Source organism: Electrona antarctica (genome assembly GCF_951216825.1).
Source record: "Electrona antarctica genome assembly, chromosome: 15".
NCBI classification, from domain to species: Eukaryota; Metazoa; Chordata; class Actinopteri; order Myctophiformes; family Myctophidae; genus Electrona; species Electrona antarctica.
Window position 1 is genome coordinate 12,616,351 of NC_136796.1, and position 16,374 is coordinate 12,632,724.

Below are 16,374 nucleotides of genomic sequence, written 5' to 3' on the forward strand. Positions count from 1 at the left end.
TGCCTCTATTTATATCGTTCATAGTTATTTACAGTTTTATTGTGACCTTGGAAGGCTTCAGTGCAGCAGAAAACGAATGAGGGCAGAACTGTTACGGTGCCATTTTGTTTTAAAGAAGGTGCTGCCACCTTCTGGAGATGGGCCTGAACATTAAATGTACTGAAGCAAGGTCAAAAAGCCAAGATTACAGAATTATGGGAGTGCATATTGTAAACTCTTGCAATTTTGATTAGAAATATATAATTTCGCTATCGCCATTAAAATCTGTGAGATGTGAGAGCAAGTATACAAATATAGCATGCACAATGTACCTTGCCTGGATTTCAGAACCAGACATACAGTATATAGAGATATTAATACATATGGAGATAGAGAGACAAACCCAACTCCCTTTCATAAAGCTTTATTCCACAGATCCCCTATGGCAGGAGGCCTAGCAGCTAGGCTCATTCATTATACATTTACATACACTGTCTGTGGTCAATCCTTACAATGCTCCGCAAGTTAAATAACTCAATAATTCAAGACAAACAGAACAAACACACACATTGTTCAACTTAAGATAACAATAGCAACATCATAACAACAACAATAATAATAACCACTGTCAAATAGTATGTATTTCCTTATATTTTCTAAAATGTGTTACACTGTCAGTCATGTTTAAGGTGCACTATAAATTGCCATGTGACATTTCAGTAAAACTCATCAAATGTTGCACCATGACACACAGTGACTTCTTAGACAGACAATACTTGCTTTATTTTATTTTTTTGTTCCTTTTTTTGAGTCTCTTCTTTTTTCTTTTTGAGTCATGTTCCTCCGTTTTATCCTCTGCAGTTTGGAGATATCACAGAGAACCTCAAGCAGTCCATAGTTTTTTTAGTTTTGGCACACTTTCTTATAATCTTCTGCGGTGTGGGGGCACAAATCTCTTAGCTCAACCAGAGTCAGAAAGATGCACCTCAGTGGAAGCCTCAGTCAGGACTCACAGGACCTCTGGAAGCACAGGGGATAAGGGAGTGGAGACATAAACAGAGGAGAAAAGTTATACTTAGTTGCACACATGTGTCCCACACCGAAAATAGCTGATCTACAAGCTTACAACACATCGTGCTAGAGCACACTGATGTGCTGGTTGGTACCTTGCATGGCTTCCGCCGCAATCGGTGTATGAATGTGTGTGTGAATGGGTGAATGTAAAGCGCCTTGGATAAAGGCGTGAACTTGTAGATTGCTATGTTCGGTGAGCCACACTGGAAGGCAAATAAGTATAAATCAGAGGATCATTCTTTTTTTATTATTAACAAAAACACCAACCAATTTTAAAAATCTTTGGCCATCCAGCTCTCTGGAGAGAATCATTCATAACTAATAATAATAATCTATTAAATCGCATTACCCACACTGTACATAATCTGGTGTTCAAATATTAGTTCATATAAGGAACTAGTTCTCCCACCACTGAGGCTACCACCTGAAGCTTGAAGCTTCCCTTTTACAAGTCTAACATTATACTACCGTATTTCTAGAAGTGAGCTCTTTCGCTATACAGTACATATACAGTGCATGGACAATCTATAACGTAGTGTATCCAGGGGCTGTACCTGCAACATGCTGGGGTTTCATTGGACCTGTTTTCATCAGGAAAGGCTCTCCTCCCTCAAAGGCCAAGATGGGCTCAGTGCCCGTCCTGCCACTTGGCTGTTGGCCGGGGTTACCACCACTGTTCAGCTTGATGATCTGCTCCAAGCCGGCTGCCTCGCCATTGGCTGAGAGGCCGTTCTGGTGAGAGGCTGGCTGGACACCATTCAGGACAGAGACACCTTGTGATTGGCTGATGACTGCTGCGCTATTACTCACAGGCTCCTGTGGACTCTGCGGAGTTACAGGTCCTGAAGGAAAGTTGAATATGAATATGCAAGGAATTAATTGTTTTCATTACTACAGTATAATCATAATTGGTAATTATGTAATGCAATGTGTGGACTCTGGTGTTGAGATGGTTTTCAAGTCATCGATACTACAGTACCAAGACAAAAGCACAACAGAGAAAAACATACCTTGATTGATGTTTGTGTCCTTGCCATTGACCTGTGGAGAAGCCTTGGCATCCTTCTGCAATTGTTAAAAAAAACATACGATGATTTATTCCAATGTAATTTGAGAATATAGTACATAAAATGGATTGTTATACCATTACTGGCACTGGTGTTTCTGTAGTAGTTGGCACAAAGTCTAAGAATCGTATAGCACAACCTTGAAAGTAAAAACTGCTTTGTTACTCACAGCGATGGCCACTGTGAGGTTACAGGTAAATGTAAATCGAGAGAAATTGGTGGAATTTCACATTTATAAGAATGCCTCGAAGCAAAACCAAAAATGCAAGTTCATAATTAGCTGTGGTATAATTCATGACAACTACATTCTGAGGTACTACATTCTAAAAACCGTTGTCGTGAAATGCCAGTTTCCAGTGGTCTCCTTTTCACCAGATAATTCTACATTTCATTCTTAACGGAACCAATTGAAACCAGCTAGTAATCATGTTTCTCAGAGAATATCAAATCACACCAACCTTATCACCCGCATCGCTCTTACGGCGGGTCCTCTTCATAATCTCCTCAAGGCGCTGTCCAGGGGGAGAGGGTGGAGTTGCCGTCAATGATTCAACATGTCATTTGTATACTGAGTGATCATGTACTGTATGTGTGAACTGGTTTGATGTCGTAAGAGTGGTCAGCATGTACTATGTGCGTACTGGTTTGTTGTCAAGAGAGTGATGTCATCATGACACTGGATCAAGCTAGATGTGTTTACTGACTGGACTCTGTAGATGATTAATTTCCTTACCCTCTTCCTTTCCAGCCGCTCCTGTTCTTCTTTCTGGAAATGTTTGTCTCTTTCCAGGCGCTGCCGCTCTGTCTCCTCACGAGCCTTGGATTCAGCCTCTTCCCTCTGAAACAAAGACATAATGAACATATTAAGTTCATTATATCAACCTTTCAGAAAAAATATAATTGGATACTTTTTGTTGGAGCCAAATTGCATTTCTGTTTATTTTGTTTCGTTTATTTTAAAATAATGATGTGTCCTTCCAAAAATGATGACGTCATGTCAATCAGTCAGAGTCAGAGTGGTGGTTGGTTGTCATGGTAACCTTTACCATGAGTCTGGAGCAAGGCATTTTTGGCCCTATCTTGGGGTGCATCTTACTTTATCCCTAAACATCTTTGCCATATTTTACTATCTTGAAAAAAACATTTTTAAATAGTTCAACTAGCCAATCTACATTGACATGTTGTGAGCTTGTAGATCGGCTATTTGAACAATTTAAAAATGTTTTTTCAAAATAGTAAAAAATGGCAAATAAGTTTAGGGATAAAGGGGTAAGCCGGGGTGGCGCAAGATCTAGCACTTTGTTTCTGGTAAATGAGTCAGTTGGCACTTAAAACCACCAGGTGGCAGCACATGCTTGCTTTAGTAGTAGTCTGCTGCCTTCAGGCAAAAGTTGATACATTATGTTCCTTAAATGATTCCATTACATAGCTCACTGCGTGTTTAGACTCACTGGTGGCAACTAAACAGATGTGATGAGCACAGGGATGAAAACAATGATATGTCATACATGTAAATCTCATCTATCATTAGCAAAACAAACAGAATTTATACCTTTTGTCTACTCTAGTCTAGGCAGAAAGAATGCTTCAAATAACATTTAAACAACACCACACACGTTTCAAAGGCCTTTCATTCACAAGGACACAATACTATAGTTAACCATAGACTAAGAATGGACAAAGTGGCGTCAAAGTGATTTCAAATACACCATCTTCCACCACGGTAATGAATGCTATTGGCTGCAAACACAGCGAGGGCTAGGTCTTCTAGAAACAGTAGAAACATACCCTACTTTATCATTCATTTATTAAATTATTGGGACCATAATTCCAGCAAAGGGGGTTTACCCCTTGAGCTAAACCAAGAGCTAAAAATACAAAGCCATACCGGCACAGGCGCCATAAGCGCTAAACAACTGGCCAATTGAACCGGGGCAAATCCCTGGAGGGCAAGAGCGAGCATGAACGCCATGAAGCATAGCTGAACACTTCAGGCATGAAGTGACATAGTCCCTCCCTATAACGCTGTCATCCCATTCCAATGCCAAGCCTAGACAAGAGGCAGCACAGAGCTGTCACTGAGGCCAACAGTCACAATGGCTCTCTCAGGCCATTGCTAAATACTGGGCTAACGCTATTATGGAGGTCACCAGCTGGCATCTGGCCCGGCTGGACAAGACAGCCTCCGACTGTCGGGGCTCGCACGATGACACACATCCTCTTTGACAGCACATATTCTCCTTCGTTAATCTGCCCAGATGCCAGAAAGTGGATGTGGGGGCTGTGAGTTAGTCAGACTGAGGCCTAACGTTACGGCTCACACAACTATACTCCCCCCCCCCCCCAACCCATGTATAAATCGAACCAGATGGTAGAAAGGTTGACTGACTTTGCGGGTGAATCACAGGTAGTTGATGTAAACATATATATCACTGTCAATACCCCCGTCTTTCCTACCCGATTTCGCAGCAGTGAAGGTGACGGCCCTAGTTACAGTTAGTTTAATTGTCAAAACTCCTGCATTTGATCATCCATTTATCCATTAGATTAGAGCATAGACCATTTTATGATTTTATCCAGAATTAAAACATTCTCTGAGGTGAATGAGTTAGTGTACACTTCCCATAATAGCCTATAGCCACGATAATATTACATAACTTAATACTACTGGCTGTATTCTTCTTGGAAAAATATAAAAAGATACTCCTATGGAAAGGCTGCCTATATTATTTTACTTATATTGACCAATTTAGTATAGCCGTTTCATAAATGTATTTGTACTGTCGTGAAAGTTTAGTTAGAGAAATTTGAAGTTTCTAGCAAACTGGATATTTGGACTGAATGTTTCCTTTATCCTCGTGTTGGGCTTCTGTTTTGGCTGAAGTTTGTATTTGTGTTGTTTCAGTCATAAGCGCAGGTCCGTTGTGCTTCACGTTCCACAGCCGTCTGCCTTGACTTCTGTGTGTGCTGACTGCGGCGAACACGTGTGGGCTAACCCCTCCCTCCACTCACTGGTGCGAAATCGCGTAGGAAAAACGGAGAAGCGTCAATACTGATAAAGCATAGATTCCTTGAGAATCCTTCCTTCCCTGACCTGTTTCTGCAGCTTGTCGTTCTCTTCCTGGTCGGCCCTGGCTCTCTCTTGTGCCTCCTTCTCCTCCTGAATGCGCTGGTCCTCGTCTCTCAGTTTCTGCTGTTCGGCCATGAGGCGCGCCTCCTCCTCTCTGCGCTTCCTCTCCTCTGCCTCCCGCACCTTCGCTTCCTCCCGCAGGATCCTGCAGTGAGGTGAGGGGGTCTTTGTTACTTTGTTACACACAGTATGTAGCACGAGTGCTAGCGTTGCATTCACTGCGACCAACCATATGCTAGCTTTTAGAAATAATGACACTTTCATGGTCGTATAAATTAATACAATGGATCAATAATCAACATCATTATGTCAAATTATATAATCAAAAGATTATAATTCAGTGGGAAATTGGCCACTGCATTGGTCTGCACAAAGGTGTTTCTTTCTCATAGTTTATTAGTGGTTCTGTTCCGGAGACCCCCCAGTGGTCCATGATGAGTTAAAGATCTGTATCTCTGAGAGTGTACAAGTGATACATTCATAGTTCATACAGTCTCAGAAAAGGTTGGTAATCACAGGTTTAAATGATGGATAATTGAGAATATCACTTGACTTAGCGTGTGTTTGCTTGAACCTACGGCCTGGTAGGGAGCAACACAACAGACAGAACAACACAATACTCTGCTGACGTGGCTAAGCTTACTTGTTCCTGTTCTCCTGCTCCAAACGTTCCTGCTCCTCTCTCTCACGCTGCTCGCGGGCCTGCCTACGCTTCTCAGCCAGGACGCGGCCTGCCTCCTCTGGGTCATTAGTGCCAGCTGATGGCCTACTGGCTGGAGCAGCAGCTGGAGTAGTAGCAGCAGCGGTGGTCGCAGGTGTAGAGGGTGTAGTGGGAGTGGTGGTGGTGGTAGCCGCCGCAGGAGCATCAACGATAGCTGGGGCAGGATTGGCAGGAGAGGTAGCTGGGGCAGGATTGGCAGAGGTGGTAGCTGGGGCAGGAGGGGAAGGATTGGCAGGAGAGGTAGGAGGGGTAGGAGGGGCAGTTGAGGCGGCCGACTCACCGCTCTGCACAGGGGGGGATTGTGCCGCTACAACTGGCGGGCTTATGGAGGGTGGAGTGACTGGTGCAGCAGACACCACGATAGCAGGAACATTATCAGAGCCTGTATGCAGGAGAAGGAAGGACAGGACATGAGACAGATGTCTGTTTCTCTGTTTCTAAAACCACAGGTCGGGGATAATTGCAACATATTTTATTCCACCATAACGGGAGAACGTACATATATCCACTTCACAAGGTGCGGAATAACTGCTAGATGAGACGTTTTGAATAATGCATCCTGAATTCTCAGGATGCAATTATAATGAATTACCATGCAAACTAAAAGAAAAACAGCTCTAGGTATTACCTAAAAACCAGTCCCTCAGACTGTGTAAAAAAAGAATCAGCTGCTGCCTGGCACAGACACATGTGGTAATCACATGTGAATAAAATGTGGCAGGTGAATGTCGGCCAAAAACTGTAAGTCACCTTGGTGCTTGGATACTGTGCCCCTGGCACTCAGACTTACCCTTTGTCTCCACAGGAGTGTCAGGCTGCTGGGGCCCGTCGTGCGTTTCCACGGCAACCGCGGCGATCGCCTGGGGCTGCACCCTGACAGGGGTCTGTGCCCGTTTGGGTCGGGTCTTGGTGCCAGTAGGGGTCTTCTTGCCCGCGGGGGTGTTGGAGGCTACTGCCGACACGCAGGGGGACAATGGCCTGCTTTTTGGGGCTGCAGGTGACGGGGGCCTGTTTTTGCGCTTCGGAGTGCTAAGGCTGGAGAGGAGAGGACAGAGGAGACAGGTAAGGAAGAGAGAAAGACATAAATAATGGTAGAAAAGAGGGGGGTCATCAAACTAAAGCAAAAGGTAGGGGGCTTAACAGTGAGCGAGGGCCATAACTAGGTCAAGGCAAAGATATGAGTAACTAACACCGAGCCTCCACGTCGTCCAGTCTCATGATCTCCCGAAACAGGGGTGGTGAAATGTGAGAGGAGGAGCCATCACTCTCCTCCTGGGCATTAGTCAGGGAAACCCCATTCTGTCTAAAGAGTTCACCTACGAACACGCAGCCCTGTTTTTGGCAGACTGGGCCTTGAGCTGGAGACTCTATAGCATCCAACTCTTTGTGGGTGTAGAGACAGTATATGATTTCACTTTAGGACCATCTGTCAGTGAGACTGGCCATTTAACCTTCAGGGTTTCTGCCAACCAGTCTCCGGTCCAGACGCAACCCACACACTCCCCTGGCCTCATCCCTGTCTCTGTCTCTCAGCCTGCCTCGCTCGCTCGCGCATGCGCACGCACGCACGCACGCACGCACGCACGCACGCACGCACGCACGCACGCACGCACGCACGCACGCACGCACGCACGCACGCACGCACGCACACACACACACACACACACACACACACACACACACACACACACACACACACACACACACACACACACACACACACACACACACACACACACACACACACACACACACACACACACAGCAGAATATTTCATGACTGGACTGTGTTCTACATAAAGGTCAAGGACAGAAACCTCTCCTCTTATGCTGCGTATAGGCTATTGTGTGTAACACATGCACACAATGTCATACCATACAAAATATTGTTTAAAGATTACAAAAATAAAATGATAATAATTGGCATTTTCCCCAGGAAAATCACACAGAGAATGTGCAGTGTTTGTGTACATGTAGAAGAATAACAATATATGATCTACTACTAGAGTATGGTCTGGGGACTACCAGGGGTTGTCCAAATTGTACAACACATTTCCACACTCTCAAGAGTTGAATTAAAACTGTAGACTGGAGTCCCAGAGAATAAAGCATGGCCGCTGCTGTTCCAAACAGCAGTGGTGGAAAGTAACTAAATACATTTACTTAAGTACTGTACTTAAGTACAATTTTGAGGTGCTCACTTGAGCATTTCCAATTTCCAGTACTTTTACTTCTACTCCACTACATCTCAGAGGCAAATATAGTACTTTTACTGCACTACATGTATTTGAAAACTATGTTACTAGTTACTTTGTAGATTTTGATATGACAAAACAATGGCAACATTAACCACTTCAGCCCTATATACATTTCGGCCATTTGAAAATAGCCGATCTACAAGCTCATAATAAAACAGTGTATTTCTATATTGCAGTATTGATGCCAAACAGTACCTGGTCCTGGTGGTCATCGGTCTGGATCTGGGAGTAGTGGGTGTAGTGGTGGTGGTGGTGGTGGGTGTGGTCAACGGTTTCTTCGTCTGCACCTTCTCTTTTGTGATGAGAGAATTCTTCTCCTTCTCATTCTCCCGCTCCTTGTCTTTCTTCTCTTTCTTCTTCATATCAATCTAGTGACAAAACAAAAAACAAAATCACTTCACCATGTAAATAAATAAGTACACCTGTGTGTGTGTGTGTGTGTGTGTGTGTGTGTGTGTGTGTGTGTGTGTGTGTGTGTGTGTGTGTGTGTGTGTGTGTGTGTGTGTGTGTGTGTGTGTGTGTGTGCGTGAGTTCTTTTGGTGGAAAAGGGGCCTGTGTGTGCATGCATGCACGGTGCGTCCTACCGGCGTTGAGTTCCGACTGCGTTGGCGCTGGGTGATGTCTGGCGTGCTGGCAGAGGAGACTCTCCAGCGCTCTGTGGTGTTCTGGTGAGGGTGGTGGTGGGAGCAGCCCGTCAGAGGGCTGGCGGAGGCTGAGCGGGAGCAGTGGTGAGAGTCTGAACAGCACATACAGGAGACATAGAGGACGCACGAGTGCGTGGCGCGGGCCCGATCACAACAAGGAGAGTGACCATAAGCCTCTTTGTAAAACCACCGCAAAGTAGTGCACTGTCCGGTATATGTATGATGAATTGTAAGCGTCACTTTCTAAATGCCTGCGTGATTTAAGTGGTGGAGCTTAATTCCACCACCTACAAACGTTGTGGCGGAAAGTGTGGATATAGCCGGGTGAAAACAAAATATAAATAGAGCTAGAAAGGGGGTTACACTCACGCGAGTCACTGGTGTTGAGAAGGGTGGCGGCACTGCGGCTACGGGCCAGGAAGGACAGGGTGGGAGTCATGAGGCGCTCGACAATCTTGCTCTCCCACGGGCTCAGACGCAGACTGCGGGCTGACACAAGAGGGCGCTGTCAGTACCAAGTCGCTGTCGCACACCACAGCTCGGTCTGTGTGTACAGTATGTGTGCATGTACACAATACACATACGTTTAAACACGCATTCTTGCAAACAAAACACCCACTCATGGATACCCCCCCGACACACACAGCACACACGCACAGTCGCACACAGTCCTGAGGACATCGACACAATTGTGTTGTTCCTGAGCGACAAGAACTGCAACACGTCCACTCATACCCCCCAGACACTCTGTGAACACACTCTGACCAGTGTGTGGCCATGCACACTGAGACAAACACCCACTCACTCTTTGACAGACATCAAGACTCTCCATTCGATGAATGAATAGCACATGTTCGTTCACATTGGGCATTCGACAACTGCAACACCACCACACAAGAACAAATCCAGGCCACGTTAATTCTTGTTACTTACCACTCAAGCCATTTCACCAAAAGCCAAGCCGCCTCGTGCCCCCAAATCGATCCCACTCATATTCAACGCAATGGCCCGTTGTTTAATAGATCAGTTCAGGATTAGTGCTAATTTCTACTTTGACGTACAGCTGTGTCTCTCACCAAACATAACTTGGCCTGTGACGCAGTTTGTACGGTGAAGTATAAATCATCTGTCAGTTGTTTGAGATGCTATGAGTAAGGGTGCATTCATGCCAAGTGGGAACAGAAAAGTTTCTGATTTCCAAGTAGTAGGACGAATCAACATGATCGGCCCTCCAACTGATAAATCCTGGTCGGAAAATTGGGACTTTCTCAGAGTTCAGACTTTTCAGAGATAGTGCTGTGACCTGCTTATGCAATAAATACAGCAAGATGAGGTTGTGTTGTTAAAAGCTGTCAAACAAACACTCATTTATTTTGGGTGTCCATTTTGTTACGACCTCTTGAACACTCTGAGGTAGGCCACTTGGCATGAACACGCCATAAGGCTCGCTTATATGCCCTCAACACATTTTGCTATCATATGGTGCATAATCTAACAGTCTTTACTGTTATTGTGAGTCATATGATGAGGACTAAACAACACATATGACGTTCCACCACAGCAAGATGTATCAGGTGCATTGCAATGAGGGGCGAAGTAAAACAAACAAACACACTCTCATGAACAGCAAGTGGAACAAGCAGTGTCAGAGAACAATGTTGCTTTTTCTCAGTTGGAGGCCTTCACCGCATCCATTAAATACAACATTGAATTAGGTAAAATCACACTACTGTAGATTGTAAAACACTAGGAAGTAGAGAGAGAGAGAGAGAGAGAGAGAGAGAGAGGGAGGGAGGGAGAGAGAGTGAGAGAGAGAGAGAGAGAGAGAGAGAGAGAGAGAACTAAATTATATGGTAAGCCCAGACTCTGAAACTCCCACAAGGAATATCATTTAGAGGAGATCTGGATCACACTTCTCTACAATTAGCTGAAGGACAGGCTGCATTGCAGCATTCCAGTGAGTCCAAGTCTCTTGGATTAAAGCTTGGCTAAAACAATACACAAGTTAACACTTTTTAAGTTTACAAGTTCTATCTGCAGCATTGACACTTCTTCTTCAAGTCTGGACTATTGATGCCATTTTATCTCACTGGTTAGCTTCACTACAGGACTGTTCCCTCTCAAACGTTTGCTTGCCTTGTTTTCCTTCCCATGCCTCCATTCCACTGTCTCTTTCTGCTGTCCCAGAAAGGTTGGTTTTGCCAGTGGAATACAAAAGGATGTATACGATTGCACAAAGAGGGAAGAAAACACATAGCCGGGGAGCCACAGGCCCAAAAGCTCAAGGAATAGAGATTAACCTGTGATGTCATGACATACTTTTGTGTTTTTTCTATTCACTTGGTCATTAAGGTCCACAGAATGAGAGGTCTGCTCTGCCGGAAACATCACGAAAACCGTTATGGCCATTTTTGTATACCACACCATAGACAACCAATATAAGGCAACATTTTCCAAATTTCATTATACTTTAAGTAGCATGTGACATGTCAAACTAGGGGGGTTTCATGATTCTGAATCCATTCCAAGCATTAGTTTTGCACGAAAAACACTCCTTGGCCTAAATTCGGCCATAGCTACTTGCCCAAATGTGCTGACCTCATCCCATTTGTGAATGATGACGGCTATGTGTTTTTCGTGCAAAACGAATGCACCCCTCAAAGACACAAATTAATGGTTAATGTGGTTAAACGCTAACGTGACATGGATGCGTTCCAGGTCTCAATGGATTAAAAGAATGTCATGACATCACAGGTCCTCTCGTATTGTGGGTGAATGGCTCCCTGGCTAAAAGAGATGGACGCAGCATTTGTGACGATGACTGCGGTTCTATAGAAAGTGACCCCTTTAAATATATTTTCTGCTGCTGCATCAGTTTGAGATACAGGTTTGAGGCGAGTACAGGTAGATTGGTGTGTGTGTGTGGATTACTTATCTCTCAAACAAAATCTAGAACTCACATTTGCTGCAAGCTGTACAAAGATGCACAGTAAGCGGTCATTTACAGGTCCATTTGGAACCATTTTACACTCTCAGAGTGAAATTAACACCGTCAATTTGACTGTGTGGCTCACTTAATAATGTGTCAAACATGTCGGTAGTTTTTTTTTTTCTTCAGCAGGGGAAAGTGAGCAGAATTAGCTGAGTCATGGTTTCAGAGGAAGCAAGCTCCTCCCCACTCTAGCATTACTCTGCAGAAGACAAAAACAATATGCGTGATACAAGCAACACACATACAGTATACATAGAATAATAGTGCAATCATAACAGCACCAGGAATAACTAAATCTGTTACAATCTTTGAGAAAATAAGCGGAATGCAGGCGGACTCATGTTCTATAATGGCATGGGAGGGGGGGGCAGGGTCACCTTTGCTGTGTGCTGGATGGATCTTTTTCACAACATGTTTTATGACTGGGCTCAGTGGGCTGATAACCCCAACTACCCCCTGTTGCTAGGCAACAGTGAGGTATTTTCTCTTCCCTTTCTCCCTTCACCTCCTCCGATGCGGCAAGTTGACGCTGCACTGAGAGTCACGGTGTGTGGACTGGAAGTCTGTCTCTAACAAAGCCCTGCTGCGGACTTCCTCCCAGGCCAGAACCACGAGCTGATACCTTCATCGGATTCTGAGTTAAAATGCATTCTGGAAGGAGCTATCCTTCGGCTGACAACATTCTGTTACACCTTTTCCTTTGGTATCAGAGAGTATCTTGAGTGCTGATGACAAAGCACAAAATCTGAGAAGCCATTGTGGTTAAAAGTCAAACTGCTGATTACACTGTGGGTGATTCGGTCTATAATGAGGCATGATATGAGATGTGACAAATTTGAAATGATGACAACACTGCCTATGTACAGTATGTGTATAGCAACTTAGGAGAATATGGTGAAATGAGTGACACCGTTTTTATGTTCAAATATTTTGAACAGTTAGATTTAGACCATCTAACCATGCAAAAGGTGGCATATCTCTTTATAACTTTTAACACTGTTCATTCAGTAATGTAATTATAAGGCTTTGTAAATAATCAAAACTCTTAACCCACACCCACACTATAATACCCACCACCAACAACACCACCACCAACACAGCATACCATCAACAGTAACATAAAAGGGACAACTTAACAGCATGGAAAAAGAGGATGACGTGGCAAGATATGACCAGTTCCTTATAAGCCCATGGAAAATCATCACAAAAATATGGTTTATTGATGTCAGGACTGATCGAAAATGCATAGAAGACAACAACCACCGACGAAATCAAAAAATAAGCCACGATGCATAGGAGACCAGGGAGTGTGAGAGAGGGAGGGGAGGAGGAGGAGGGCAAGGTGTAAGATGACCAGTCACCAAGCACAGGCAGGCAGGCAGACCACCAGAAACAACAGTTAGAATAATTATAATAATAAAACAAAACCAAAACACCAGTTTGGGGGGGGTGAAAGGAGGGTGGGGGAGGGGAGTGGTAGGGGGTGGGGAGAAGAGGCCTGGTGGACACTGACGCCGGTGCGGTCGTCCTTACTTCGGCTGGGGGAGTTCCAGAGCGTGGCAGAGGACTTGGACAGCCTGCTGTTAATGACAGGCTCCACCTGTCTTGGCAAGTTGACTGTGGAGGCCGAGCATCTGCCTGCACCGGAGAGAACGCAACAGAACACAACAACTGTTCACAAGACGGCCCGGAGGGGAGGGGAGGGCGGACCCGTGAGTTGTTGGGGCGGAGTCGTGGATTTAGCGAAACAGCTGAGGGAAGGGCGAGCGGAGGGCGCGGTTGTGCCCCTGCATGGCTGAGATTAGTGGTCTTGCAACACTGTTGTGCAATCAACACACCTGGAGGAAAAAAGTAGGATCTCACGGCTCCCCCCTACTGTCTAAGTCGTTAGGTAGTGAAGGGGATCTGACATCACTAAAACGGTTCACTACAAATCTTTACAGGCGACCACGATGAGGAGAGGTTAGGAGAGGTGAGGAAAGGAGTTGTTGAGGTACGTATGCAGTACAGTTGTACCTGAAACTGTCCACTGCTACTTTCACTTCTGATGGTGACCATTTGTTGCCCGAATCTGCACATTCCTTCACTCACTCAAGTGTGCGCGTACACACACACACACACACACACACACACACACACACACACACACACACACACACACACACACACACACACACACACACACACACACACACACACACACACACACACACACACACACACACACACACACACACACACACACACACACACACACACACACACACACACACACACACACTCTTCCTAAAAGTCAGACCTCAGTGTCACAAGAGAGGCTCCTGTTACAAGATTGTGTAATTGTGTGAATGGGAGGTTACAGAAGTAACAGTAACAGAGGGCCTATCTCACAGGTTCCTGACAAACTCAAAACACCATTGCTGAAATAGTTAATGTGTCTCTTCAGCCTTCTGCTTCTTAAGTCTTTTAGGGGACCATTTTGGAACATAAGAAAAACTATTTAATTTAATTAACCTAGAGACTATCAATTCTGTGTCACTATTCAAAGCCAAAATTTTCCTGACTCATTGGTAGTGGTAAAAAGCCAAGTATTGACTAAGTCAACTGTGGTACCCCTCCCTAATGACGGCAAGCTGCACATGAGAGCTCAGTAAAAGCTCAGTAATTTCCCTGAATTGCATGAGTTGTGGTAATGATCCAGACACTGATATGTAGCTGCGTGATACAGAGTTCTTGGCAGATCCATGAGTCTGACATCAACAGCACTAACCCTGGCTGCTTCTATATTTACTGCATTCAACAAACATTCTCATCCAGGCTGACTTACAAAAGGTTCAACAACTCTTCTGCATGTCACGTGTAACACCTACACCGGGGGGGACTGAACCTGAAGACGGAGCTTTCCATTATAAGAGGCGGGGCACACGGACCGGGACCGCTACGCAACCCATCCAACTTAAAGCTCTACAGTATGTTGTTCTTTGCGGTAGGCGTTCCAGCATGACTCACTTTCTCTGCGGGAGGTCTGGTTGAGTCCGCCAGCCCAGGACCATCTCTGTTGGCGGATCTCTGCCCACGTCTTCTTTGTTGACCTCTTGATGGCTGCATCATATCTCTCCTACAAGAGAAAAGACAACACAGAGACTCAATGTACAATCACCTGTCTGACTCAGACCTCAGACCAGATTCAGCACCAATACATGACAAATCTACATGGCCTTTCAAATATGATTTTAGTTGTGTAAGATTATTTAAGATTTTTATTGTAAAACAATGGATGTTTCCCAATCCAGTTACAATATTGTGTATAGGTACTTGCCCCCCCAACACCGGCTGCATGATATTTATCATCATCCATCATAGGATTGATTGGCTAACCTTTTCACCCTTTATTTTAGCAGGACAGAGAAGTGATAGGACAGCAAGAGATGATGTCATCAAAGATGGTTTATATATGAAGATGGGCCAACTTCATTGGAGCCACTATAGGCGAAATGGTACACAAAGCCTACAAATGGTCTCCTAAATATAGTAGGCGTGGTTTGCTTCTCCCCAACCTCCCCGCCCCCCCCCTCCCAGGATGACAACAACACTGACAACATCATGTGGATGAGCATTGAGAGCATTATATGGCAAATGTCATGATTCTCATTTCCCAAATCAGCCCCCATCAACCACTCTTGGTTGATGGGGGCTGATTTGGACTGATTTTTAATATAATTTTCCATAAGACAGTTATGGAAAATTATATTATTAAGCATTGGAACACACATTTTATTTCACTTTTAATATATTCATTCATTTCACGTTATGTGAATATTATTAATATTCACATATTGTCATCTTAAATATGGGGCCAGAGCCCCCTATGTGTTGTCCGTCAAATTGCAGATAGACAGAGAGCGGCTTCCGGACTCATCTCAAATCTCGCGAGAGTTTGTTGCTAGGATAAAGAAATGTCATTAACAAAGTAGATTTTCTCCTGATTTGTCTCGCTAAAAGAAGCCATTTTAGTATGAATATCTTGTAAATATTGTGTGCCTTGTGATGATTGGGTCCAGTATTTAGTTCAGTGACCATGGAGCTAAGGAATGGATCATAAGCTGTGTTCAGTCTCCCATTGGAAATGAAAAGACTCCAACATTCTTCCCGTCTCCTAATAATGTTACCGCCCACCTCACGCAGATATGGGAAGTAAAGCAAAGTTGGCCCCTCTTGCTATCTTGCCTCTTGGATATCATGCAATTAGGGTCCTGAATCACCTGAGCCCAGGGAAGCCCGTGGTGGACCAAAAACAGAGTGCTACGGTTTGAAGTGGCTATTTTATCTATTCAAAAATGTTTTTCAAAATAGTAAAAAAAAGGCAAAGAAGTTTAGGGATAAGGGGTTTAGCATGGACGAAACTAGAGCCCCAAGTGTTTGACTATACGCTATTGCCGTTTGCATTTCTGTCTAATAAAGTAATCAAACATCAAATGTTAATCAGAAAGTTAGATTTCTTGCTAGAAT

The 16,374-nt window shown here is 44.4% G+C and overlaps 1 protein-coding gene across 2 annotated transcripts in view; it reads right to left on the reverse strand.

The window, feature by feature from the left end:
- Positions 1-387: 387 nt before the first annotated feature.
- LOC306938842 (uncharacterized protein) overlaps positions 388-16,374 on the reverse strand; it is a 42,969-nt gene continuing 26,982 nt past the window's right edge. Inside the window, exons 5-17 of one of the 2 annotated variants that reach the window (XM_079523176.1) lie at positions 14,875-14,983; positions 13,399-13,503; positions 9,243-9,362; positions 8,814-8,941; positions 8,425-8,597; positions 6,762-7,006; positions 5,894-6,353; positions 5,215-5,395; positions 2,854-2,958; positions 2,579-2,632; positions 2,064-2,118; positions 1,608-1,895; positions 388-999 (exon numbers count right to left, since the gene is read on the reverse strand). In XM_079523176.1, the coding sequence (XP_079379302.1) occupies positions 989-999; positions 1,608-1,895; positions 2,064-2,118; positions 2,579-2,632; positions 2,854-2,958; positions 5,215-5,395; positions 5,894-6,353; positions 6,762-7,006; positions 8,425-8,597; positions 8,814-8,941; positions 9,243-9,362; positions 13,399-13,503; positions 14,875-14,983 (2,034 nt within the window). In that variant the 3' untranslated portion in view covers positions 388-988. Of the gene's footprint in view, positions 1,000-1,607; positions 1,896-2,063; positions 2,119-2,578; positions 2,633-2,853; positions 2,959-5,214; positions 5,396-5,893; positions 6,354-6,761; positions 7,007-8,424; positions 8,598-8,813; positions 8,966-9,242; positions 9,363-13,398; positions 13,504-14,874; positions 14,984-16,374 lie in introns of both variants that reach the window. The other variant, XM_079523175.1, reaches the window with a different exon arrangement.